Source organism: Schistocerca cancellata, chromosome 1 (assembly GCF_023864275.1).
Source record: "Schistocerca cancellata isolate TAMUIC-IGC-003103 chromosome 1, iqSchCanc2.1, whole genome shotgun sequence".
NCBI lineage: Eukaryota > Metazoa > Arthropoda > Insecta > Orthoptera > Acrididae > Schistocerca > Schistocerca cancellata.
Window position 1 is genome coordinate 865220361 of NC_064626.1, and position 21652 is coordinate 865242012.

General features: G+C 39.5%; 1 protein-coding gene across 1 annotated transcript in view; it reads left to right on the forward strand.

Moving 5' to 3' along the window:
- LOC126189517 (MLX-interacting protein) overlaps window positions 1-21652 on the forward strand; it is a 401730-nt gene that overhangs the window by 289266 nt on the left and 90812 nt on the right. The window contains exon 10 of the mRNA XM_049930949.1: window positions 10343-10515. Within this exon, the coding sequence (XP_049786906.1) occupies window positions 10343-10515 (173 nt within the window). The remainder of the gene's footprint in view (window positions 1-10342; window positions 10516-21652) is intronic.

Here is a 21652-nt window from a genome sequence, read left to right on the forward strand (position 1 = left end):
CTTCACTACTTCATCCCTCAAAGCTACCCATTCTTCTTCTACTGTATTTCTTTCCCCCATTCCTGTCAGTTGTTCCCTTATGCTCTCTCTGAAACTCTCTACAACCTCTGGTTCTTTCAGTTTATCCAGGTCCCATCTCCTTAAATTCCCACCTTTTTGCAGTTTCTTCAGTTTTAATCTGCAGGTCATAACCAATAGATTGTGGTCAGAGTCCACATCTGCCCCTGGAAATGTCTTACAATTTAAAACCTGGTTCCTAAATCTCTGTCTTACCATTATATAATCGATCTGATACCTTTTTGTATCTCCAGGGTTCTTCCATGTATACAACCTTCATTTATGATTCTTAAACCAAGTGCTAGCTATGATTAAGTTGTGCTCTGTGCAAAATTCTATCAGACGGCTTCCTCTTTCATTTCTTAGCCCCAATCTATATTCACCTACTACGTTCCCTTCTCTCCATTTTCCTACACTCGAATTCCAGTCACCCATGACTATTAAATTTTCGTCTCCTTTCACTATCTGAATAATTTCTTTTATTTCATCATACATTTCTTCAATTTCTTCGTCATCTGCAGAGCTAGTTGGCATATAAACTTGTACTACTGTAGTAGATGTGAGCTTCGTATCTATCTTGGCCACAATGATGCGTTCACTATGCTGTTGGTAGTAGCTTACCCGCATTCCTATTTTCCTATTCATTATTAAACCTACTCCTGCATTACCCCTATTTGACTTTGTGTTTATAACCCTGTAGTCACCTGACCAGAAGTCTTGTTCCTCCTGCCACCGAACTTCACTAATTCCCACTATATCTAACTTTAACCTGTCCATTTCCCTTTTTAAATTTTCTAACCTACCTGCCCGATTAAGGGATCTGACATTCCACGCTCCGATCCGTAGAACGCCAGTTTTCTTTCTCCTGATAACGACATCCTCTTGAGTAGTCCCTGCCCGGAGATCCGAATGGGGGACTATTTTACCTCCGGAATATTTTACCCAAGAGGACGCCATCATCATTTAATCATACAGTAGAGCTGCATGCCCTCGGGAAAAATTACGGCCGTAGTTTCCCCTTGCTTTCAGCCGTTCGCAGTACCAGCACAGCAAGGCCGTTTTGGTTATTGTTACAAGGCCAGATCAGTCAATCATCCAGACTGGTGCCCTTGCAACTACTGAAAAGGCTGCTGCCCCTCTTCAAGAACCACACGTTTGTCTGGCCTCTCAACAGATACCCCTCCATTGTGGTTGTACCTACAGTACGGCTATCTGTATCGCTGAGGCACGCAAGCCTCCCCACCAACGGCAAGGTCCATGGTTCATGGGAGGATATATATATATTTGAGAGTTATGTTATTGCACACAAAAATTTTACCCTATCACTAAACCTCAAGGTCTTGAAAACAGTGTCTCGTTTTGTCTCACTGAAGACTTGCTCAGGACTCTGGATGTTTGCTTTGCATGTGCAACCTACTTCATGTCTCTGTAATTTTTTTTCCAGGCGTTCAACTATTTTGCAGCTTTTGTATCATTCTGTCAAGCAAATCATGCCTGTAGGAGAGCTTATGTTAATTACCTGTACCACTAAATGCTTATTTTCATATCCATATCACAGTAAAAGAAGGAAAGATGACTGTCACACGTAAAAAAAGGTGGATGTAATGCTTTCAAAAACTAGATGTCTATATCTTTTCTGTGACACTAGCTGAAAGTTCAGAATTATGAACTGTATGTTAGACATCTGTGCTTGAAGATTAGTTTTGACAATTGAGACCCTACTTAAAAAGGAAGGGGGTGGGGGATTATAGCAGTGCACCAAAGTAGATAGTCAAGTCTTCTATGTTAATAACACTTAAAAAATGAAAGAAGGAAGGTTTGGGTTTTTTCATCCTATTGCCATCAAGGTCATTAGAGCTGGAGGACTATGAGCTCAGTGCAGTCAAACAGTGCTGGTTCAAGAAACCACCCGTGCATTCAACGTGAAGGAATTCAGGCAACACACAGACAATCAAAATCACACTAGCTTGTTGAAAATTTGAACCTCGCTACTCTGTAATACAAATACAATATCTTAATCACTGTTTTAGTTGAAGAAATTGTAGGGTGTTGCCTGGAGGCATCTGTTTCACATTCTTCAGCTGGTGGCTATTTGATTGACACTTCCTGGAATATTAGATCTGTATGCCAGACCGGACTCAGACCTGGGACTTGGGACCTTTGCCTTTTGTGGGCAAGTGTTCTATCAACTGAGCTATTCAACCCCCCTCATGACTTTACTTCTGCCACTACCTCACCACCTACCTTCCAAGCTTCACAGAAGTTCTCCTGCACACCTTGTGCGACTGGCACGTGTGGAAGAAAGGATATTGTGGAGATGTGTTATCCACAGCTAGGGGGATTGTTTCCAGAATGAATTTTCACTCTGCAGCAGAATTTGAGCTGGGATAGCTCAGTCAGTAGACCACTTGCCTGCGAACCACTAAGGTCCCAGGTTTGAGTCCTGGTCCAGCACAAGTTTTAATTTGCCAGGATGTTTCAAATCAGTGCACACACAACCGCAGAGTGAAAATTCATTCTGGAAACAATCTCCTAGGTCATGGCTAAGCAATGTCTCCACAGTGTCCTTTCTTCCAGGAGTGCTAGTTCCATAAGGCATGCGGGAGAACTTCTGTGAAGTTTGGAAGGGAGATGAAGTACTGACAGAAGCAAAGTGTGAGGATGGGTCATGAGTCATGCTCAGATAGCTCATTTGATAGAACACATGCCTGCAAAAGGCAGAGGTTCCATATTTGAATCCCAGTTCTGCGTACAGTTATAATCTGCCACAAAGTTTGAAATCGGAACACACTCTGCTGCAGAGTGAAAATTTATTCTGGTATTTGATTGATAATCCAAAATTTCACTAGCACAATTTGCTTGCATTCCCAAAGAAATTTTCTTCTTTCCTTATGGTGAAAGACAATCCTTTGAGAATGTGAGACACTCATACTGGAAAAATGTCAAGAATATCAATCAAACAGCAGTCAGTCAAGGAGCCAGAGATAAATGCCTCTAGGCAATATGTCAAGAAGTGGCTGAAAAAGTCTCAATGATTACATGAAACTCAGAACTGCTCTAACAGCACCTTTTCTGTTCTTTGTCATAAGCCTGTCAGTTGAATTTGAGAATACAGTGTCATTCACTTTCAGGCAGATTCTAGATACATTGTATTTTGTAAGATAAAGAACAATTGTGCTGTTTAACATGACCATACAAATATGATACATCTTGAACAGTGGGTGAAACATTTTGGGATGCCATTCATCAGGTATTAACCTTCAGTCCCTCAAGGAGCAAAGGAAACCGTTACTCTACACCTGGGGGCCATTTTATAACAGTGTGCTCATTCTATGAATCATATAAGTGAAACAATATGATCAAACTTCCTTTGCCTCAGTTAAAGCACGGGAATCATTCATCTGTTGAATGGTGCTACAGTGGTGGTAGTTTGCCAACAGAGTTGGGACACCAGCTCAGTTCATCATAGCTTAACACAGCCAGGCAGTAAAGCAGCACCTTCTACAACTTTCAGCAGTGATGGCAGCAACTATAACTGATGATGTTGAACAGTTGTTTTGATTAAATTTTTATCATACTTGCACAGTGTTATCTGACAGCAAATGCGAGAAACTGTTCCATCATTTTGGTTTTAGGGAAGCTGTGAAAATCCTGTCTCGGAATATTCAATTAATAACTCAGAATGCTCATGCAAAATGTAATTAACCTTGCATGGTATCAGCCCTCAAAAAACATGTTCTTTTTTTACCCCAAAGTGATTCTAGCAGTTGTGTGACATTAAAATGTAAAATATTTTCACAAAAATAATAGTGACTTATTGCGAGACCAGTGCATGTTGTTGAAATTATAACACCATTGTGGCATGCTATAATTAAGTTGAGAACTTGTTAAAAAAATTATCAGTGGAAATGTGTCCACCACTTTCCATTTATTTATTTCTCTTCATTCAGCAGATTTTCCTGTATACAGTTGTGCATTTATGAGATAATTGGTCTCACAATCTACAATAGTGTGCACTTTTACCCTACACTGTCCAGGTTTTTAAGGAATGTACACCTTGAATGGACACCATCCCCTGAAAGTACACAGGTGCTCATCAGTGGTTATGTAAGGCCCAGAGATATAAGATGTAATCATGCACCAATGGACATTTCAAACACAGCCCATATAGGTTCAGCTTGACTGAATTATGCTCAAATGTTTCCCACTTGCCTTGTGTAAACCAGCTATTATTACTAAACTGAAGAATACCTGTAGTTCTATAAAGTCAAGTCCAATCCAGCATTCAAAATATGGGTCTAGAATTTTACTGCCTTCTGCATGGTTATTAGTATGCATTACTATTACATTTTGCATGTGTTTGGTGATAAAAGATCTGAGACTATTTGCCATTGTCTGTATTTGTGGTCTAAGGTAATGTGGAATGTGTGCAGTCTTACATATCATACTCCTGGAAGTTTCCTTCACTCATCAGGTGGTGTTTTGTGCTATGTGGCCTGTCCACGTCTAGATACAAGAGTAGGAACACTAGTTTCCTGAATACCATTATTGTCTTCTTCACATTCATTTACATCCGCGTCGTCTCTGACCTGTACATCGTCCTGTCACATTTACATCAGCATCACTCTCATCGACATTTCCAAAAATTGATTTAGTATCACTATCACTCTTATCTATCTCAATTAAAAAATGCTCGATCCTGTAGCCCCTTTTCAAAGCATATGCCATGATTCATTATGAGTAAAATATAGTAACATGCCTTACTTCAACAAAACACAATTTCCAACTGTAAGTTTGTTCCAGCCATGCACACGTATGTATTTTCTACAAACTGGTTACAACAGTGGACATGTAAATGTTAACTGACAAGGTGCATTGTTGCCAAGTTTTTATTTTCATAATAAAGTTAAAATATAAAATTGAAAATCATGTATTATATACCTGGGGTACTTACCGACCCCAGTGGAAAAATTTTAAATTATTGTAGTACGAACCTTGATATAACCATAAATATTTTGCCCATTTATGATAAAAAGTCCAGGAAAAGCATATCTGGAGGATGAGACCACTACGTCCATATTGTAGTTAAGTGAACCTTTGGATCTAAACAGAGCCCCATTGTATATTAAGTATCTATACTCACTGTCTTCAGACATTGTTTATGGGGTGTTAATTACACGAAACATAACCTCACTCACCCAGTGTTGTCTTATCTGTACACTACAAGAGACTGTAAGATCATCAGGTTTATCAAAAGGAGATGACATTTGTGACATGGTGGGCCATTGGACAGCCTGTTTCCTCTCACCATTTGTTTGGAATTTTTGTGATGGAATTCAAATTAACATAATAAAAACCTAGCTTGCCAAGCAATCTCATTGTATCATACAAGTGATTAGGTTTTCTGCAACATTGAATTCTTCTTACTTGGCAACTGTGAAAACTGTGCTTTAGGCTTTTCTAAAATTGTTTTAATCTATACCACAATTTCTATACCACAATTTCATTTCAATATTCCACCAAAGTGATGTCTCACACCAACCCAACCTACCCAGTGTTCTAGTCTATCTCTATGCCTCTCTTCCCATTCCTACAGTCTCACATATGATCCAGCTGGGTTATCTATACCACACACACACACACTTGCCACCTCCGATTGCAGTTGTGTCACATGTACTACATATCTCTGCCCAAACTCTTTGCCTCTGTATATGTGTGGATGGATATGTGTGTGTGTGCGAGTGTATACCTGTCCTTTTTTCCCCCTAAGGTAAGTCTTTCCGCTCCCGGGATTGGAATGACTCCTTACCCTCTCCCTTAAAACCCACATCCTTTCGTCTTTCCCTCTCCTTCCCTCTTTCCTGACGAAGCAACTGTTGGCTGCGAAAGCTAGAATTTTGTGTGTATGTATGTGTGTCTATCGACGTGCCAGCGCTTTCGTTTGGTAAGTCACATCATCTTTGTTTTTAGATATATTTTTCCCACGTGGAATGTTTCCCTCTATTATATTCATACTACATATATGATTAGATTTGAGAGAAGGTCATAATTTAAAGCAGCCATATTATCTACCAGCTGTGTTAAAACTATATGCAGTGTTCTATGTAAATGTGAATGACCAGCTATCTACCAGTGTGAATAGCTTTTGCCAAATTGTAACTAACTGTAAACTCGGTCATCTTCCCATCTTCTTTCTCACATCACTGGTGACTTAAATAGGTGTGTCAGTTGACAAGCTGTTCGAACCTCTTCCCCTGAAGTCTAGGCCATCCCCTCAGTGATAAGAACATTTGATTCACATTTGAGAGGATGACAGTTCTGTTCCCTGTCCAGAGTTAGCTTTTCTATTATTTGCCAAAATCATCTAAAATAGATGCAGGGATACTTTGTTTGAGAAATCGCAGGCCATTTTCTTCCTCCTTCTTTCCTATTTCAAACGTATCCAATAACATCATCAGAAACTCTTTTTTCACTCTCTTACCCTCTTTTTGCTACTCTTTCCCATCATTTTTTGCTTTAATATCACACACTACCCTTTTAACTTGTGATTGTAACCAGTATTAACCCACATTTTACCGGCTTTTGTGTGTGTGTGTGTGTGTGTGTGTGTGTGTGTGTGTGTGTGAGTCAAAGTTAGTTGTGCATAATTATATGTAGTCTTACAATATAAATACTAGTTCCTCCAAAAAAAATAAAAATCCAAAATACAGAGATCTGACAATCGAGCAGTTGAAAATCCAGGCTGAAATAATGACAATATTGTGATAAGGGTAAATTGCTACTGACCATGTAGTGGTGGATGTGTTGAGTCTCAGATGAGCATAACAAAAAGCCTGCTAAACAAACGATAGCTTTCGCCAAAAACCACCTCCTGAAGTAGACAAACACACACACACACACACACACACACACACACACACACACACACACACTCTTGACAACAGTCTCTGGCTGCCGAGGTCAGACTGCAAGCAACTGTGCATGATGAGAGAAGCAATCTGGGTGGTGGAGGGAAGGGGGAGGAAAAGCAGGATAGGTGTGGGGGACGGTAAATTGCTGCTTGTCGGAGCATATAGGGATGTGGAGGGGAGGGCAGCTAAGTGCAATTGGGAATCATGTTCTTCACCAGTGTTTTGACTACCTTTTGTCATACTCTGAAATAAGGAATATCCGTCACACTATCCTTAGCTATCTGCTATCTTCTACTGAGTAAAAGTATGATGTGCATATTAAGTATTGTAGGTGTACAAATGTTGCTTATCCTATGTTAAAAAGCATTTAAGAAACATTAACACATTTTTCATAGTTTGAAAATAACATCAGCAAGATGGCATCCTTCTTGATTACGGCATTCTCGCAGGCACTTTATGAAGGTGTCCATCACGTGATGGAGCATACGCTGAGGTATTCTCTCGATTTCCAGCCTTATTCTTGCTTTGAGAGCATCAGCATTATGAGGTTATTCTTTGTGCACTTTGGTCTTAAGGTAACCCCACAAGAAAAAATCACAAGCTGTAAGGTCAGGTGGGGTGGGGGTGGGGTGGGGGGGACAAGCAACCACTCCATTCTTGGAAATCACCCGGTTAGGAAAAACTTCATTGAAAACATTAATGCTCAGGTGGGCTGTGTGACTTGTTGCTCCATCTTGTTGAAATAATGTTTCATCATTCATTGCATACTGACGAAGCTGAGGTATGAAGAATGTCCTTAACATTGTTGAATAGCACTCAGCATTCATGGTAACAGATTGCCCTCTTTCATTCTCAAAAAATAAGGGCCTGTTATTCCCGATGAGGACATTGCACACCAAACTCTTACGTTGGTTAATTGCAGGGGTTTTTCATGGAGTTGGTGAAGGTTCTGATCACTCCAATATCTAAAGTTCTGTTTGTTCACATATCCACTGAGGTGACAATGTGCCTCGTCACTCATCCAGAGGTTGTGAACAAGCTCCTCGTTTTCTTCAATCATTTGCAAAAGACTTTCACATAAATGCTGTCAGACCACGAGGTCATTATTATTCAAAGTGTTAACCACTTTGATTTTGTATGGGTGGTGATGTAAGTCTAACCTCAAACTCCTTAAGACAGTCCTGCCAGAAATTCCAGGCGCAACACTCTGTCTACGCGCTGATCTCCAGGGGCTTTTCCCCCACAAGAATTCTTTCATGTTCCACATTCTCGGGAGTATGCATTATCTTCGCTCTGCCACCTCTTTTCCTTGTTGTTTCACCGACATTTTCAAAGTTTTCGACCCAAGTTTTTATTGAGTTAACCGAAGGCACTGGCCTGTTACAATTAATTTGAAAATGTACCTGGAAACTAAGCTGAGCAGCTACATAGCTACTGCTTTGGTAGAATGCTTTCACAGCAAACGACCATTGTTGCTTAGTCCATGGCTACTGAAATGCTTTGTGAAATGTAGTTTGACTGCTGCACCCTGTACAAACACACATAAAGTGTAGTGTAGTTGCTTGATAGCCTAGTGCAGTTCATGGATCGCTCGTTCAGGTCTCACCATAGTTCTCTCTCTCTTTTTTTTCCGTTCAATTTGAAATACCTACATCTCGTAATTTTAAAATTCATCATCACTCTTTATGAATAATGCACATCTTCTTGTTTATAATTACATATTGTAAGTGAAATTCCTGTTTTAATTTCAAATACAAATTCTTACTTATCGATATTTTATGAAAGATTGTTAATAAATGTTGCCTAAATTAAGAAAACATAACAGTTTAAATTTTTAGGGCAAAAATGAAAATCCAAATATTTTTATTTGGACTATGCCCATTGTTTTATACCACAGTTGTAGTCTCACATGAACCAGGGTGATAAGCATCATAGAAGCATGAAAAATAATCATTTTCACAGCATCCAGCACGTACAAATGCTGCACTTTTGCATTTGCCACTGTACCATTACAATATGAATCCACCAGAACTGATCTGGAGCCAAGTTAAGGGATTTGGCCCAAGCAATAACAAGATTGCCAAGCTGCCACATGTACTGTAACTAATGTGCACAGATTTTTCACATGTCACTGCCGAACGCTGGTGGGATATAGAACGGCACCTCATAAAAGAAGAGGAGTAAATGCGGCACATGGGTGGCTTCATGGATTCTGTTGTAGGTTGACTCATTATCAACATAGCAGAAGAAAGTTCCAGAACTGAAATGTATTTCTCGGTTTCAGATAAGGAAGGAGACAAAGGTTATTAGATGACTGAGTGTAATTAATATCTTCAGTGGTTTCAGTATTCAACAGTGCACAGAAATCCCTGCAGTATGCTTTTGCATCACACACAGCTCTCTCAGAAAAATTGCCCTGTGTTTAACTTAGGAATTTTCATCACTCTAGTTTGTATTTATAATACTGTGTTAGGCGAGAACAAGAGCATTTTATGATTTCCATCTGGTCACCTAAGAAGCATGCAGTAGTGCTGGAGTTCTGCCGAATATTATTTCATTCTCTTTAAAAGTTAGATGACATTCAAAGCTATATAGTTTCTTTGCTTACCTCTTTCTACATCTGAACCTGCAACTGCTCACATCACTGCAGGTTAGTTGGCCCATCTGGCTGGCCATTGGTGTCTAAGTTCAATGTGCCGGTAAAGCTGTTGTCCTGCATTATCGCTCAGTCTTTGTGCGTGTAACACGGCATAAAACGTATCCTCATGAGTGTACATAACTGTACTGGTTGCAGCTTGGTTTTCTCTCCATGTGAAACATAATCCAATGAGATTTAAGCAAACATGGAAGAATACATGGCATAATGCTTACATAAAGTTTATTCTTATGAGGAACAGAGTATAGTCACATTCTTGACAACATTGCTGAAGCATGTTGGCAGAGAAATCCCCTTGCCTGTACTGCAAAAGCCATCTCTTTCCACTGTGCTGGCAGGTTTCGCAGAGTCGAGCCTGTCCCACAAAGAATTAAACAGCCCTGTTACGGTTATTGGAAAAGCATCTCTCACTTGCCAGCTGCCTGCACCTGCTGCAGTGCTTTACCACTATATTCCCACTGATTTGCTCGTAAAATAGTAGTGACACTACATTACTTGGTACGTGACATACAGTTGATTATTGTGCTCACATGTTGCACTTCCATAAGAAAAGGTTGTCAATTATGATTCATGACTTTCAAACTTTTTGCGTAAAATGTATCTTGATACTTGTCCTTCTGTTTTGTATACTCTGTCTATGTTAAGTCTTTTCTATTCTATGTCTGTAACTTTTCTCTTCTACTACACTAGTTACCTAGATTCTTATTCCTTGTTTCAGCTCCTTCTGCAAATACAGTCTTCAACTTTACGGCAACACCAGAAAGGCCAACGCTAGCGGCCCAGGTGCCAACAAAACAAGCTTCAAGCATATTGCCGGCCCTGCCTGTACAGCAGCAGTCATCTCCGGCAACACTGCTTATAACTACAGCACCCACTCAAGTCGTTCCAACGGTAGGACATTCTTCATTACATACGTGAAATTATATACTGCTCAAAAATTAGAGTAACAACATTTTAAGCACCTGCACTATTTTTGTGTAAATAATTGGAGTGAAGCAGAATTTTGCTGTGGAAAATGAAACCTCTGATTAACATAAGTGAACATGCTATTGCTATGGCCAGACAACATAATGGTCGTGAACCAAAGTGGAAACTACTTGACATAAGGCACAAAAAGAAACATTTCAGTGTTTTGTAGACTCTCCATTTGCCTGTTTTACTGCCTCACATCTTTGATGCGTGTTCCTGACTAGTCTGTAAACACTTTCTTGCAGATTTTTTTTTGCCACGCCTCAATAAGGACATCTGCAAGTTGAGTTGGAGGTTTTACAGGAGGGGCCCAAAGTTGTCTGTCCAGTATACACCATAGATGCCCAAGAGGACTGAGGTCGGAACTTAGAGCAGGCCCGTCTAATGTTTGAATCGCGAGGTCCTGTAAAGTTTCCATGGTGGCTGCTGCTGAATGTGCTGTCACATTTTTTGTTGCAGGATAAACTGGGGACACATTATCGTGTTGCAAGATAGGCTGAGGAGCCATGACAACTGTGATGGGCATAACATGATCTGGTACAATCTCATTGATGTACCTCTGAGCATTAAGTTGACCTCTGAGTATCTGAAGGTTCTATGGGCCATCAATTGTGATGCCACCCACACCATGACTAAGCTGCAGCCAGATGTCCATTTCCTGAACTACTGCTTCATTATAACATTCAACAAGAAGGCGATATACATGTGTACTACTGTCGCCTCATGTTAGACTCATTTGTAAACAGTACATTGCACAGGTGACGCATCTGCCTGTTTCTATGTTCCTCAGCAGATCAGAATTGATCCCTCATTTGCCAATGCAGTTAATCGAGGGATGTGAGGAGGTCGTCTTGGCCTTAAACATGCCTCCCGGAGTCCGTTTTATATTGTTTGATCACTGATACTGCAACCAGTTGCTGCTCTTAGATAATTTTGTAGGTTCCTGGCTGTCGCAGTGCGCCAGTGAAGAGAACAATCAACCACATGTCAATCATCTGTGGTGGATGTTTTGCATTGTCTCCCTTGCCCTGGCTTTTTTGTGTATACTAGTTTGACAAAATTGTTACCAAACCCTCCCAAGAACAATGAAGCCACATTAAACTCTGTACACACTGTGTGAATAGTCCAACCTTCCTGCAGTAGTTACACTGCCTGAACACATTCTGCATCAGTCAGATGCGTCACAGTGTCTGATGAAACGTACAGAAAGAGTGTAGAGATGCTCTCATTACTTAAACTAACTAGATGGTAGAGTGAAAGACATTACTCATCCATTTCACTCTTATAGCATGATACTTTGAATATTGCCACTAAGCCATAACTTTCAAATGGATTGTGGAGGATTGTTCTCATAATTAAAACGTGCATTGAGACTAAAAGCAACAGTATATATCTAAATCACAGGCTACTACAAGGCACACTTGATAAAATTCTTGTCCTTCTAACTCTTTTGAGTGGTGCATATAGGATATATTCTTTGTTACCAGTTTCTCTTTCCAGTGATGAGGACTCATAATTAAAACGTGCATTGAGACTAAAAGCAACAGTATATATCTTAATCACAGGCTACTACAAGGCACACTTGATAAAATTCTTGTCCTTCTAACTCTTTTGAGTGGTGCATATAGGATATATTCTTTGTTACTAGTTTCTCTTTCCAGTGATGAGGATACATTGTCCAGTTTACTTTGATTACAGCACTATGCATCTGTTGTCTTATTTAGAATTGTTAATTCCATCATTGGAAAAAATTAATGCAACCAAATTAACTAAGACAGAACAAGCTTTATGGTTTCAGTTTCAAGTTGCATAAGTCATAAGATTGAAACAGATGAACTACCTTTATTTCTTCTTCAATGTCATCATCTTTGTTTCCTCCTTTCATTAAGAATGAGATGAAATTTTGAAATTTATGCGAGAAGGAAATGGTAATAGTCTGAATTGAGCAGTCATCTTGAATGTCAAGGAATTCACGAAGGAATCAGAAGCGGGTGACCACAGTGTGATTTTCATTGTGTTTCCACTTATTTACCACTCGTCAACTGGTTGAGCATTTTACTTGTATGCTGCATTGCTCTGCTTGTCAGCACTTTATACAGACTTTCTATGTTGTTGCTGCAGAATCAAAGAGCATTGATTGTGGAATGAGAAAGTAATTACCAGTCCTTTTTTGAGGGGAGATTTGCTAAAGATATTTCAATGATTTTAGTGCTGAAGAAACCATAAGACATAAATATCTGCTTCATTTCGCTAGTTTAGTCGGGGAATGATCACTTTTGTGAACACTGGTTTTTTTTTTCTGTGGTGACGTGTATGATAAGGATAAAAAGGGAAGAAATACTTTAAGCAAGCGTATTATTACTACTATTATTATTTCTATTTTTCTCAGACCTTAGGTCTGGTTAAAAATGGAAAGTGACGCGGACCTTCATCAAGCGTGACTTCCTTTTAACTGTATGGTATATGTTACATTGTATTTAGGAACTTTCGGGTTATTGAACACGTATCAATAATTACGGATTTCTGTAGTTCTATATATACGTTTGGATGTAGCTGTATTGCATTGATGTACTGGTGGATATTGTGTGGTATGACTCCTGTAATTGATAGTATAATTGGTATAATGTCAACTTTATCCTTATGCCACATGTCCTTGACTTCCTCAGCCAGTTGGATGTATTTTTCAATTTTTTCTCCTGTTTTCTTCTGTATATTTGTTGTATTGGGAATGGATATTTCGATTAGTTGTGTTAATTTCTTCTTTTTATTGGTGAGTATGATGTCAGGTTTGTTATGTGGTGTTGTTTTATCTGTTATAATGGTTCTGTTCCAGTATAATTTGTATTCATCATTCTCCAGTACATTTTGTGGTGCATACTTGTATGTGGGAATGTGTTGTTTTATTAGTTTATGTTTTATGGCAAGTTGTTGATGTATTATTTTTGCTACATTGTCATGCCTTCTGAGGTATTCAGTATTTGCTAGTATTGTACATCCACTTGTGATGTGATCTACTGTTTCTATTTGTTGTTTGCAAAGTCTGCATTTATCTGTTGTGGTATTGGGATCTTTAATAATATGCTTGCTGTAATATCTGGTGTTTATTGTTTGATCCTGTATTGCAATCATGAATCCTTCCGTCTCACTGTATATATTGCCTTTTCTTAGCCATGTGTTGGATGCGTCTTGATCGATGTGTGGCTGTGTTAGATGATACAGGTGCTTGCCATGTAGTATTTTCTTTTTCCAATTTACTTTCTTTGTATCTGTTGATGTTATGTGATCTAAAGGGTTGTAGAAGTGGTTATGAAATTGCAGTGGTGTAGCCAATGTATTTATATGAGTGATTGCTTTGTGTATTTTGCTAGTTTCTGCTCGTTCTAGAAAGAATTTTCTTAAATTGTCTACCTGTCCATAATGTAGGTTTTTTATGTCAATGAATCCCCTTCCTCCTTCCTTTCTGCTTAATGTGAATCTTTCTGTTGCTGAATGTATGTGATGTATTCTATATTTGTGGCATTGTGAACGTGTAAGTGTATTGAGTGCTTCTAGGTCTGTGTTACTCCATTTCACTACTCCAAATGAGTAGGTCAGTATTGGTATAGCATAAGTATTTATAGCTTTTGTCTTGTTTCTTGCTGTCAATTCTGTTTTCAGTATTTTTGTTAGTCTTTGTCTATATTTTTCTTTTAGTTCTTCTTTAATATTTGTATTATCTATTCCTATTTTTTGTCTGTATCCTAGATATTTATAGGCATCTGTTTTTTCCATCGCTTCTGTGGAGTCACTGTGGTTATTCAATATGTAATCTTCTTGTTTAGTGTGTTTTCCCTTCACTATGCTATTTTTCTTACATTTGTCTGTTCCAAAAGCCATATTTATATCATTGCTGTATACTTCTGTTATCTTTAGTAATTGGTTGAGTTGTTGATTGGTTGCTGCCAGTAGTTTTAGATCATCCATGTATAGCAAATGTGTGATTTTGTGTGGGTATGTTCCAGTAATATTATATCCATAATTTGTATCATTTAGCATGTTGGATAGTGGGTTCAGAGCAAGACAGAACCAGAAAGGACTTAATGAGTCTCCTTGGTATATTCCACGCTTAATCTGTATTGACTGTGATGTGATATTATCTGAATTTGTTTGGATAATAAGTGTGGTTTTCCAGTTTTTCATTACTATGTTTAGGAACTGTATCAGTTTAGGATCTACCTTGTATATTTCCAATATCTGTAGTAACCATGAGTGGGGTACACTATCAAAAGCTTTTTGGTAATCAATGTATGCGTAGTGTAGCGACCTTTGTTTAGTTTTAGCTTGATATATCACCCCTGTATCTATTATCAGTTGCTCATTACATCCTCATGCTCCTTTGCAGCAGCCTTTTTGTTCTTCATTTATAATTTTGTTCTTTGTTGTATGTGTCATTAATTTCTGTGTAATGACTGAAGTTAATATTTTGTAGATTGTTGGTAGGCATGTTATGGGGCGATATTTAGCTGGGTTTGCTGTGTCTGCTTGATCTTTAGGTTTCAGATAGGTTATTCCATGTGTAAGTGTATCAGGGAATGTGTATGGGTCTGCAATGTAACTGTTAAATAATTTAGTTAGATGTGAATGTGTTGAGGTGAACTTCTTTAGCCAGAAATTTGCTATTTTATCATTTCCAGGGGCTTTCCAGTTGTGCGTAGAATTAATTAATCGGGTGACTTCATGTTGCAAAATTATCACTTCAGGCATTTGTGGTATCATCTTGTATGAGTTTGTTTCTGCTTGTATCCACCGTGCATGCCTGTTATGTTGTACCGGGTTTGACCATATGTTGCTCCAGAAGTGTTCCATGTCTGTTATGTTTGGTGGATTGTCTATTTTAATGTGTGTGTTATCTATTGTTTGGTAAAATCTCTTTTGGTTTGTGTTGAATGTTTGGTTTTGTTTCCTTCTATTTTCACTTTTTTTGTATCTTCTAAGTCGTTTGGCCAATGCTTGTAATTTCTGCTTCTTTTCATCTAATTGCTCTATTGCTTCTTCTTGTGAGATTTTACCTAACCTTTTTCGTTTTTTGTCTGATATTTCATTTCTTATAAATTGTGTTAGCTGTCCGATGTCTTTTCTCAGTTTTTCTATTCTGATCTGTAGCCTGTGTTGCCATGCTGGTTTTGTAGGTTTCTTCTGTGTGTTGGTTGGTTCTGATCTCTGCCTAGTGTGTATATTTAGTGTAGTGAGTGCTCCTATATAAACCAGTAGTTGTAACTCTTCCATAGTTGTGTTTTCATTTATTTTGTTGTGTATGATTGTGTTGACAGTTTTTATTGTTGTTTCGACTTGTGGGTTATTTGGCGGTCTATGCAAGAATGGTCTAATGTCTGTATTTGTGTCTTTGTATTCTATATATGTCAGCTGAAATTTCACTTCTATATCTAACGTGTGTCACTTCGTGTTCTATTTGTGCTTGTTCTGGTGGCTGTCTTAAGATTTCGTTTTCCTCTGATTGTTTAATTGATGCGTGTTGGTCTTTGTTTGTTTGCTCTGGGATGTTTGAGTCCTTTACTGGGATGTTTGAGTCCATTACTGTATTTTCTTCTTCTTCTAATTGCACATTATTTTGTTCCAGTATTTGTTGTACTTGTTGTTTGATGTTTTCTAATTCTGACTGGGGTATCCTGTTATTTTTTTATTATTACACGGATCTGATCAGCTAGTCGTTGTTCTGTTAAAAATTTTAATTCCGGGTATCCGGTAATAAATGTTGTGTATACTTGTGATCTGTATCCAGTTGTGTTGGTTCCTAGGTTTTTTGCTTGGTGATAACAGAACATGAGGTGTCAATTAACTTCATCTGACCATCTTATCCTCTGTCTTTGTTTTCCTTCTAGGGTGGTTGCAGGAAGCATATCCTGCAAGACACCTCTATTTGGATTTAAATCATTTTCCAGTTGGCTAGCAGTGTCGTTACCATTGTGGGCGGGCATAGGGTTCAAGCGTCGTCCCCGACCATGACAGCGCTTGTCCGAGGCTTCTTTAGTTCTGTCCTGAACCAAGTAATCACACTAAAAGGGGGGTTAGCCCTATTAGTGGTTTGTTCTTTTCGTTGCCTTTTACGACTGGCAGAACATACCGGAGGCCTATTCTTTTCCTGGGCCCTATTATTATTATTATTATTATTATTATTATTATTATTACTATTATTATTATTTTCAAAAAGGAAATTTTACATGTTCAGGATCTTTGTCATTTCAAAAACTATGGTGCATTTGTTGTAAAGCTAATATGATCTGAGGCATATCTTAGGGGTGAAAAACTTGATTAAAAATTTGAAAATAACTTTCCAAATCCTGAAGTAGTCTTCCACTGTGTACAGGAGTGTACACTGGTACGAAAGTCTTTTGGAGACTAAAGATGAGAACAAGGTCAGCATTTGGGTCGAGACCCATGAATAAATAAAGCTATTATCAAACTGAGCTATTCACACATTTTACATGACATGGCCCAAAACTTTAGCCTACCACTAGCTGTGCCATACTGTTTGGCAAATGGCATAATCCATATGGTAAGAGCATTGTTCAAGAAAGGTAAGGGTCTGGATTTGGATCCCAATTGGACATGCAGTTCCTCTTTCGTAGTTGAATATCTGCACACACTCTACTATGAGCTGAAAAGCTGGTTCTGGTGGATTGGCCACAGTCTGTCTCCAAGAAACCATTTCTCTCGGAAGTGATACCTGGACAAATTATGCACTTGTGGGACAGATCATGAGATAGCTGAGACAGCAAATGGGGAAGGGTTTGATTTGAAACTGATCTGGCATGTAGTTTTAATATACCAGAGAGTATCTCCTTCAAAGTGATATATTTCTAGTAATATTTCCTATGAGAATTTTTGACATTGTATGAATGCTCTCATATTAGATTCATAAAGCATCAACAGTTTTGTCTTCATTTTTTAAAATTTGTTTATTCTTCACAATTACAGCCTATTTTCTTAATAGGCTATACAGCCCATCTATTTGCATATAATAACGAATTTATGTAATAATTGATTTAAAAACAAAGATGATGTGACTTACCAAACGGAAGCGCTGGCACGTCAATAGACACACAAACAAACACAAACATACACACAAAATTCTAGCTTTCGCAACCAGCAGTTGCTTCGTCAGGAAAGAGGGAAGGAGAGGGAAAGACGAAAGGATGTGGGTTTTAAGAGAGTGGGTAAGGAGTCATTCCAATCCTGGGAGCGGAAAGACTTACCTTAGGGGGAAAAAAGGACGGGTATACACTCGCGCACGCACACACACACATATCCATCCACACATATTGATATGTGTGGGTGGATGTGTGTGTGTGTGTGTGTGTGTGTGTGTGTGTGTACATATTGATATGTGTGGATGGATATGTGTGTGTGTGCGCGCGCGAGTGTATACCCGTCCTTTTTTCCCCCTAAGGTAAGTCTTTCCGCTCCCGGGATTGGAATGACTGCTTACCCTCTCCCTTAAAACCCACATCTTTTCGTCTTTCCCTCTCCTTCCCTCTTTCCTGACGAAGCAACCGCTGGTTGCGAAAGCTAGAATTTTGTGTGTATGTTTGTGTTTGTTTGTGTGTATGTTTGTGTTTGTTTGTGTCTCTATCGACATGCCAGCGCTTCCGTTTGGTAAGTCACATCATCTTTGTTTTTAGAGATATTTTTCCCACGTGGAATGTTTCCCTCTATTATATTCTTATGTAATAATTGTTAATACTTATTACATATTAACAGTATGAAAGGACAGGAAAAAAACTACTATTCCACTTATACAAAACTGGTATTGACAGTTTAGCCATTTGTGCAACTACTAGTACTGTTGTTTATATGACTACTCTTGCTACACTTGTCATGTTGTTCATTAGGTTCATCATTTCCTTGTGGAACTAACATGTTTAAAATATTGTCAGTTGCTTCCACTCCTGGATCTGCTCCAAAACTTCCCTGGTCAAGAGCAATTATACGTTGAATTCCCTGGATTGAGGATGGCACATCAGCAAATGATTCTACGACCCACCTTTCCATTCATAATCCACATTTCTGTAGTTGCTGACTCTAATGAGGGACAGATTTGAAGATCATTTCTTTCAGTGGTTCGCGAACTCTGTTGTCTATCTGTATGAAGTGTTGACTGTTAGGGATTGCAGCTCGATGTCATATAGGTGAATGTCTCATTAAGTCTTCCGTTGCCTTTCTTGAAACTGCAGCTATAGTATTGTCAAAGATGGACTAGATCATGTCAAAGATGGACTAGGTCATCTCATTCCTCTGTACTGCTTGCGGATCTAATGTCCTTAATGCTAGCTGCTCATGTCCTGCTGCAGCTTCATGGAGTGTACAGCTCCACAATGTATGCCCCTAAGTGCTTACACTGGCTCAGATCCCGGGTTCGATTCCCGGCGGGGTCAGGGATTTTCACCTGCCTCGAGATGACTGGGTGTTTGTGTTGTCCTCATCATTTCATCATCATCCAGGAAAGTGGCGAAATTGGACTGAGCAAAGGTTGGGACATTGTACGGGCGCTGATAACCACGCAGTTGAGCGCCCCACAAACCAAACATCATCATCATCATCATCATCATCTGGCTCAGACACAGTATTATTCAGCTGACTTTCAATTTTATACAGACACATAGCCTGTGGACCATAACCAGTCAAGAAATTATCAAACCACTTGACAGTTTAAGGAATCTCATACAGGAGTGTGTGGGAGGGGAGAGGGGTGGGATGTGCAAGCATGTGCACTGTAGATTTCAAAAAGGATTTGTTCAAAAGCTAGTCAAGTTCTCAGACTTGTTTATGTGCCTTTGAGAAATCAGCACCTCTATGATTCAGTGAATTGTTATCTTTGCTCCTTAAAGAATATACAGGATGGGGCAAATAAAAGTGACCCGGACAAGTGGATACAACTGGACACGATTTTATGCATATAACCACACCCCGTGACGTGCACATCACGTATACGCCCATCACATGACCCTTACTGGTTCGGAGCGTTCTGCGGGCTGTGTCAGTGTGAGTGGAGCAGTGCAAAGGAGGTGATGGTACTCAGAGTGGACCATCAGGTGTTCATTGTGGAAAGTTATGTGACGACAGAGTCATGGAAACACTGTTGTCAGTTGTTTGATGAGAATTTAATGTTGTCAATGTGCCAGAATAGAGCGCCATACAGTGCTTATTCTAAAATGGCGTCGGATAGGATATGTTTGGAACAAGTCAAAGAAACATTCTGAAACATGCCCCCAACCAAAAAAATATGACTGTGATTCACCACATACTGCTTCAGAGCCCTACCAAATCAACTCAACGCCTGTCGCCAGAGACCTGCATATCATGTTGATCGTGCGGACGGATACTCAACCTGGACCTGCACATGCATCCCTACTTAGCATCTGTTGTTCATGTGCTAAAACCAGCAGATGCTACTCAACACCTTCAGTTTTGTGAGTGGCTATTGACTGAGATGACAATGAATGGCTTGGAGATGGATCTGTTCTTTATGTCTGATGAAGCCTGGTTTCACTGGAGTTGTTGTGTCAACTCACAGAATCACAGGTTCCACAAACAACATTGCGTGACCATAAGGTTTGGGTTTGGTGTGCAGTGTCTGCACACTGCATTATTGGTCCGATCTTCTTTCATCAGACTCTGACTTCAGCACATTACATTGTCAACTCTTTGAAACCATTTGTGGCAGCATTAACGGAGGAGAAAAAGATGTGCAGTTACTTCCAACAGGATGGAGCAACTGCCCATACAACTGTTGAACCTTGGAACACAGTTACACAATCTTCATGCCTGACAGAGTTGTTAACTGAGGTCAGTCTGGTCATGACCCTAACAGGCCACAAAGGTCACCCGATCTATCAGAGTGCAATTACTTTTTGTGGGGAGCCCTCAAGTCTAAGGTGTATCACAACAGCCATCATAGTATTCAGGAACTGCAGCAAAACATTTCCGCCTTCATGAGCTTGCTGACCAGTGCCCAAATGTGACAAGAGATGAATGGTCGGCACTTTCAACATCCACTGTAGTCAGATTAGTACTGTATTTCCTTTCCTCTGCTGTGTTTCTTTGTACCCTGGAACTCTGTTCTCTGGGACACTTTCATTTGCCCCACCCTGTGTTAATACTGAGATATTGCTTTTCTTGGAGCTCTTTCAGAACAAATGTTCATTAGAATCCAGTGGAATCAGAAACTGAGGAAAGTTTTATATTCAACATCAATTGAAGCAGAACAGAGAGAGGTTTCGATGAGGATCAAAATCTTTCCATAGTATCTGTAATAACCCTTGCTACATCTCGTATCATAACGGGACCTCTACGGCTGCTACCATAACTTGATGCGAGGCACTGTAACAAACCATCATGGTTCAACTTGCCCATGGCAGTACAGTTCTGGCCACCAAGTAGCAGCACAATCAAATATTGAAATTAGCACAGCTTCAGGGTCGGCATGCACAGCTGATGGACAGAGCCACCTTGAGAGACTGACAAGCAATCTATTTGATGTAATCTCGGAATGGAGTGCACTCAGCATCATTCTGATATTGTGTTTTCTTGTGTTAACTTTACTGTGCTTTCGGGACTCTCCGCGTTGTATTGTATGTCGCGTTGTATTGTATGTGGGCTGGCATTATTTTTTTAATGTGTGTGGGACTTCAAAACTGTTTTCTCGTGAAAATGGTGTATGCTATAAGTGCATACTTATTCGTGTGTGTTGTTACTACACAAGCAGCGGTGAGCCCAGTTGAACATTCACATGTTTTTTTTTTTCACTAATTGGCGATGTCAACAGGCCCATCCATGGAGATAGTGCTTAAAAGCTTACTATGGCAACAGCTGGAAAGCAAGAAACCTCTTGAATTGCAACAGCAGGAGTGCACGGGCATGTTGCACAGAGTGTTGACTGGTCCATTAGCAAGGCCTCAGCCGTGGGTGGGCCGTCAGTTGGATTCCTAGGTGGATGTGGCCACTGTCAGCCCAGGCAATCATATGCACTTATGTTCCAGCAGAATTTCGGAAGTGGACATTG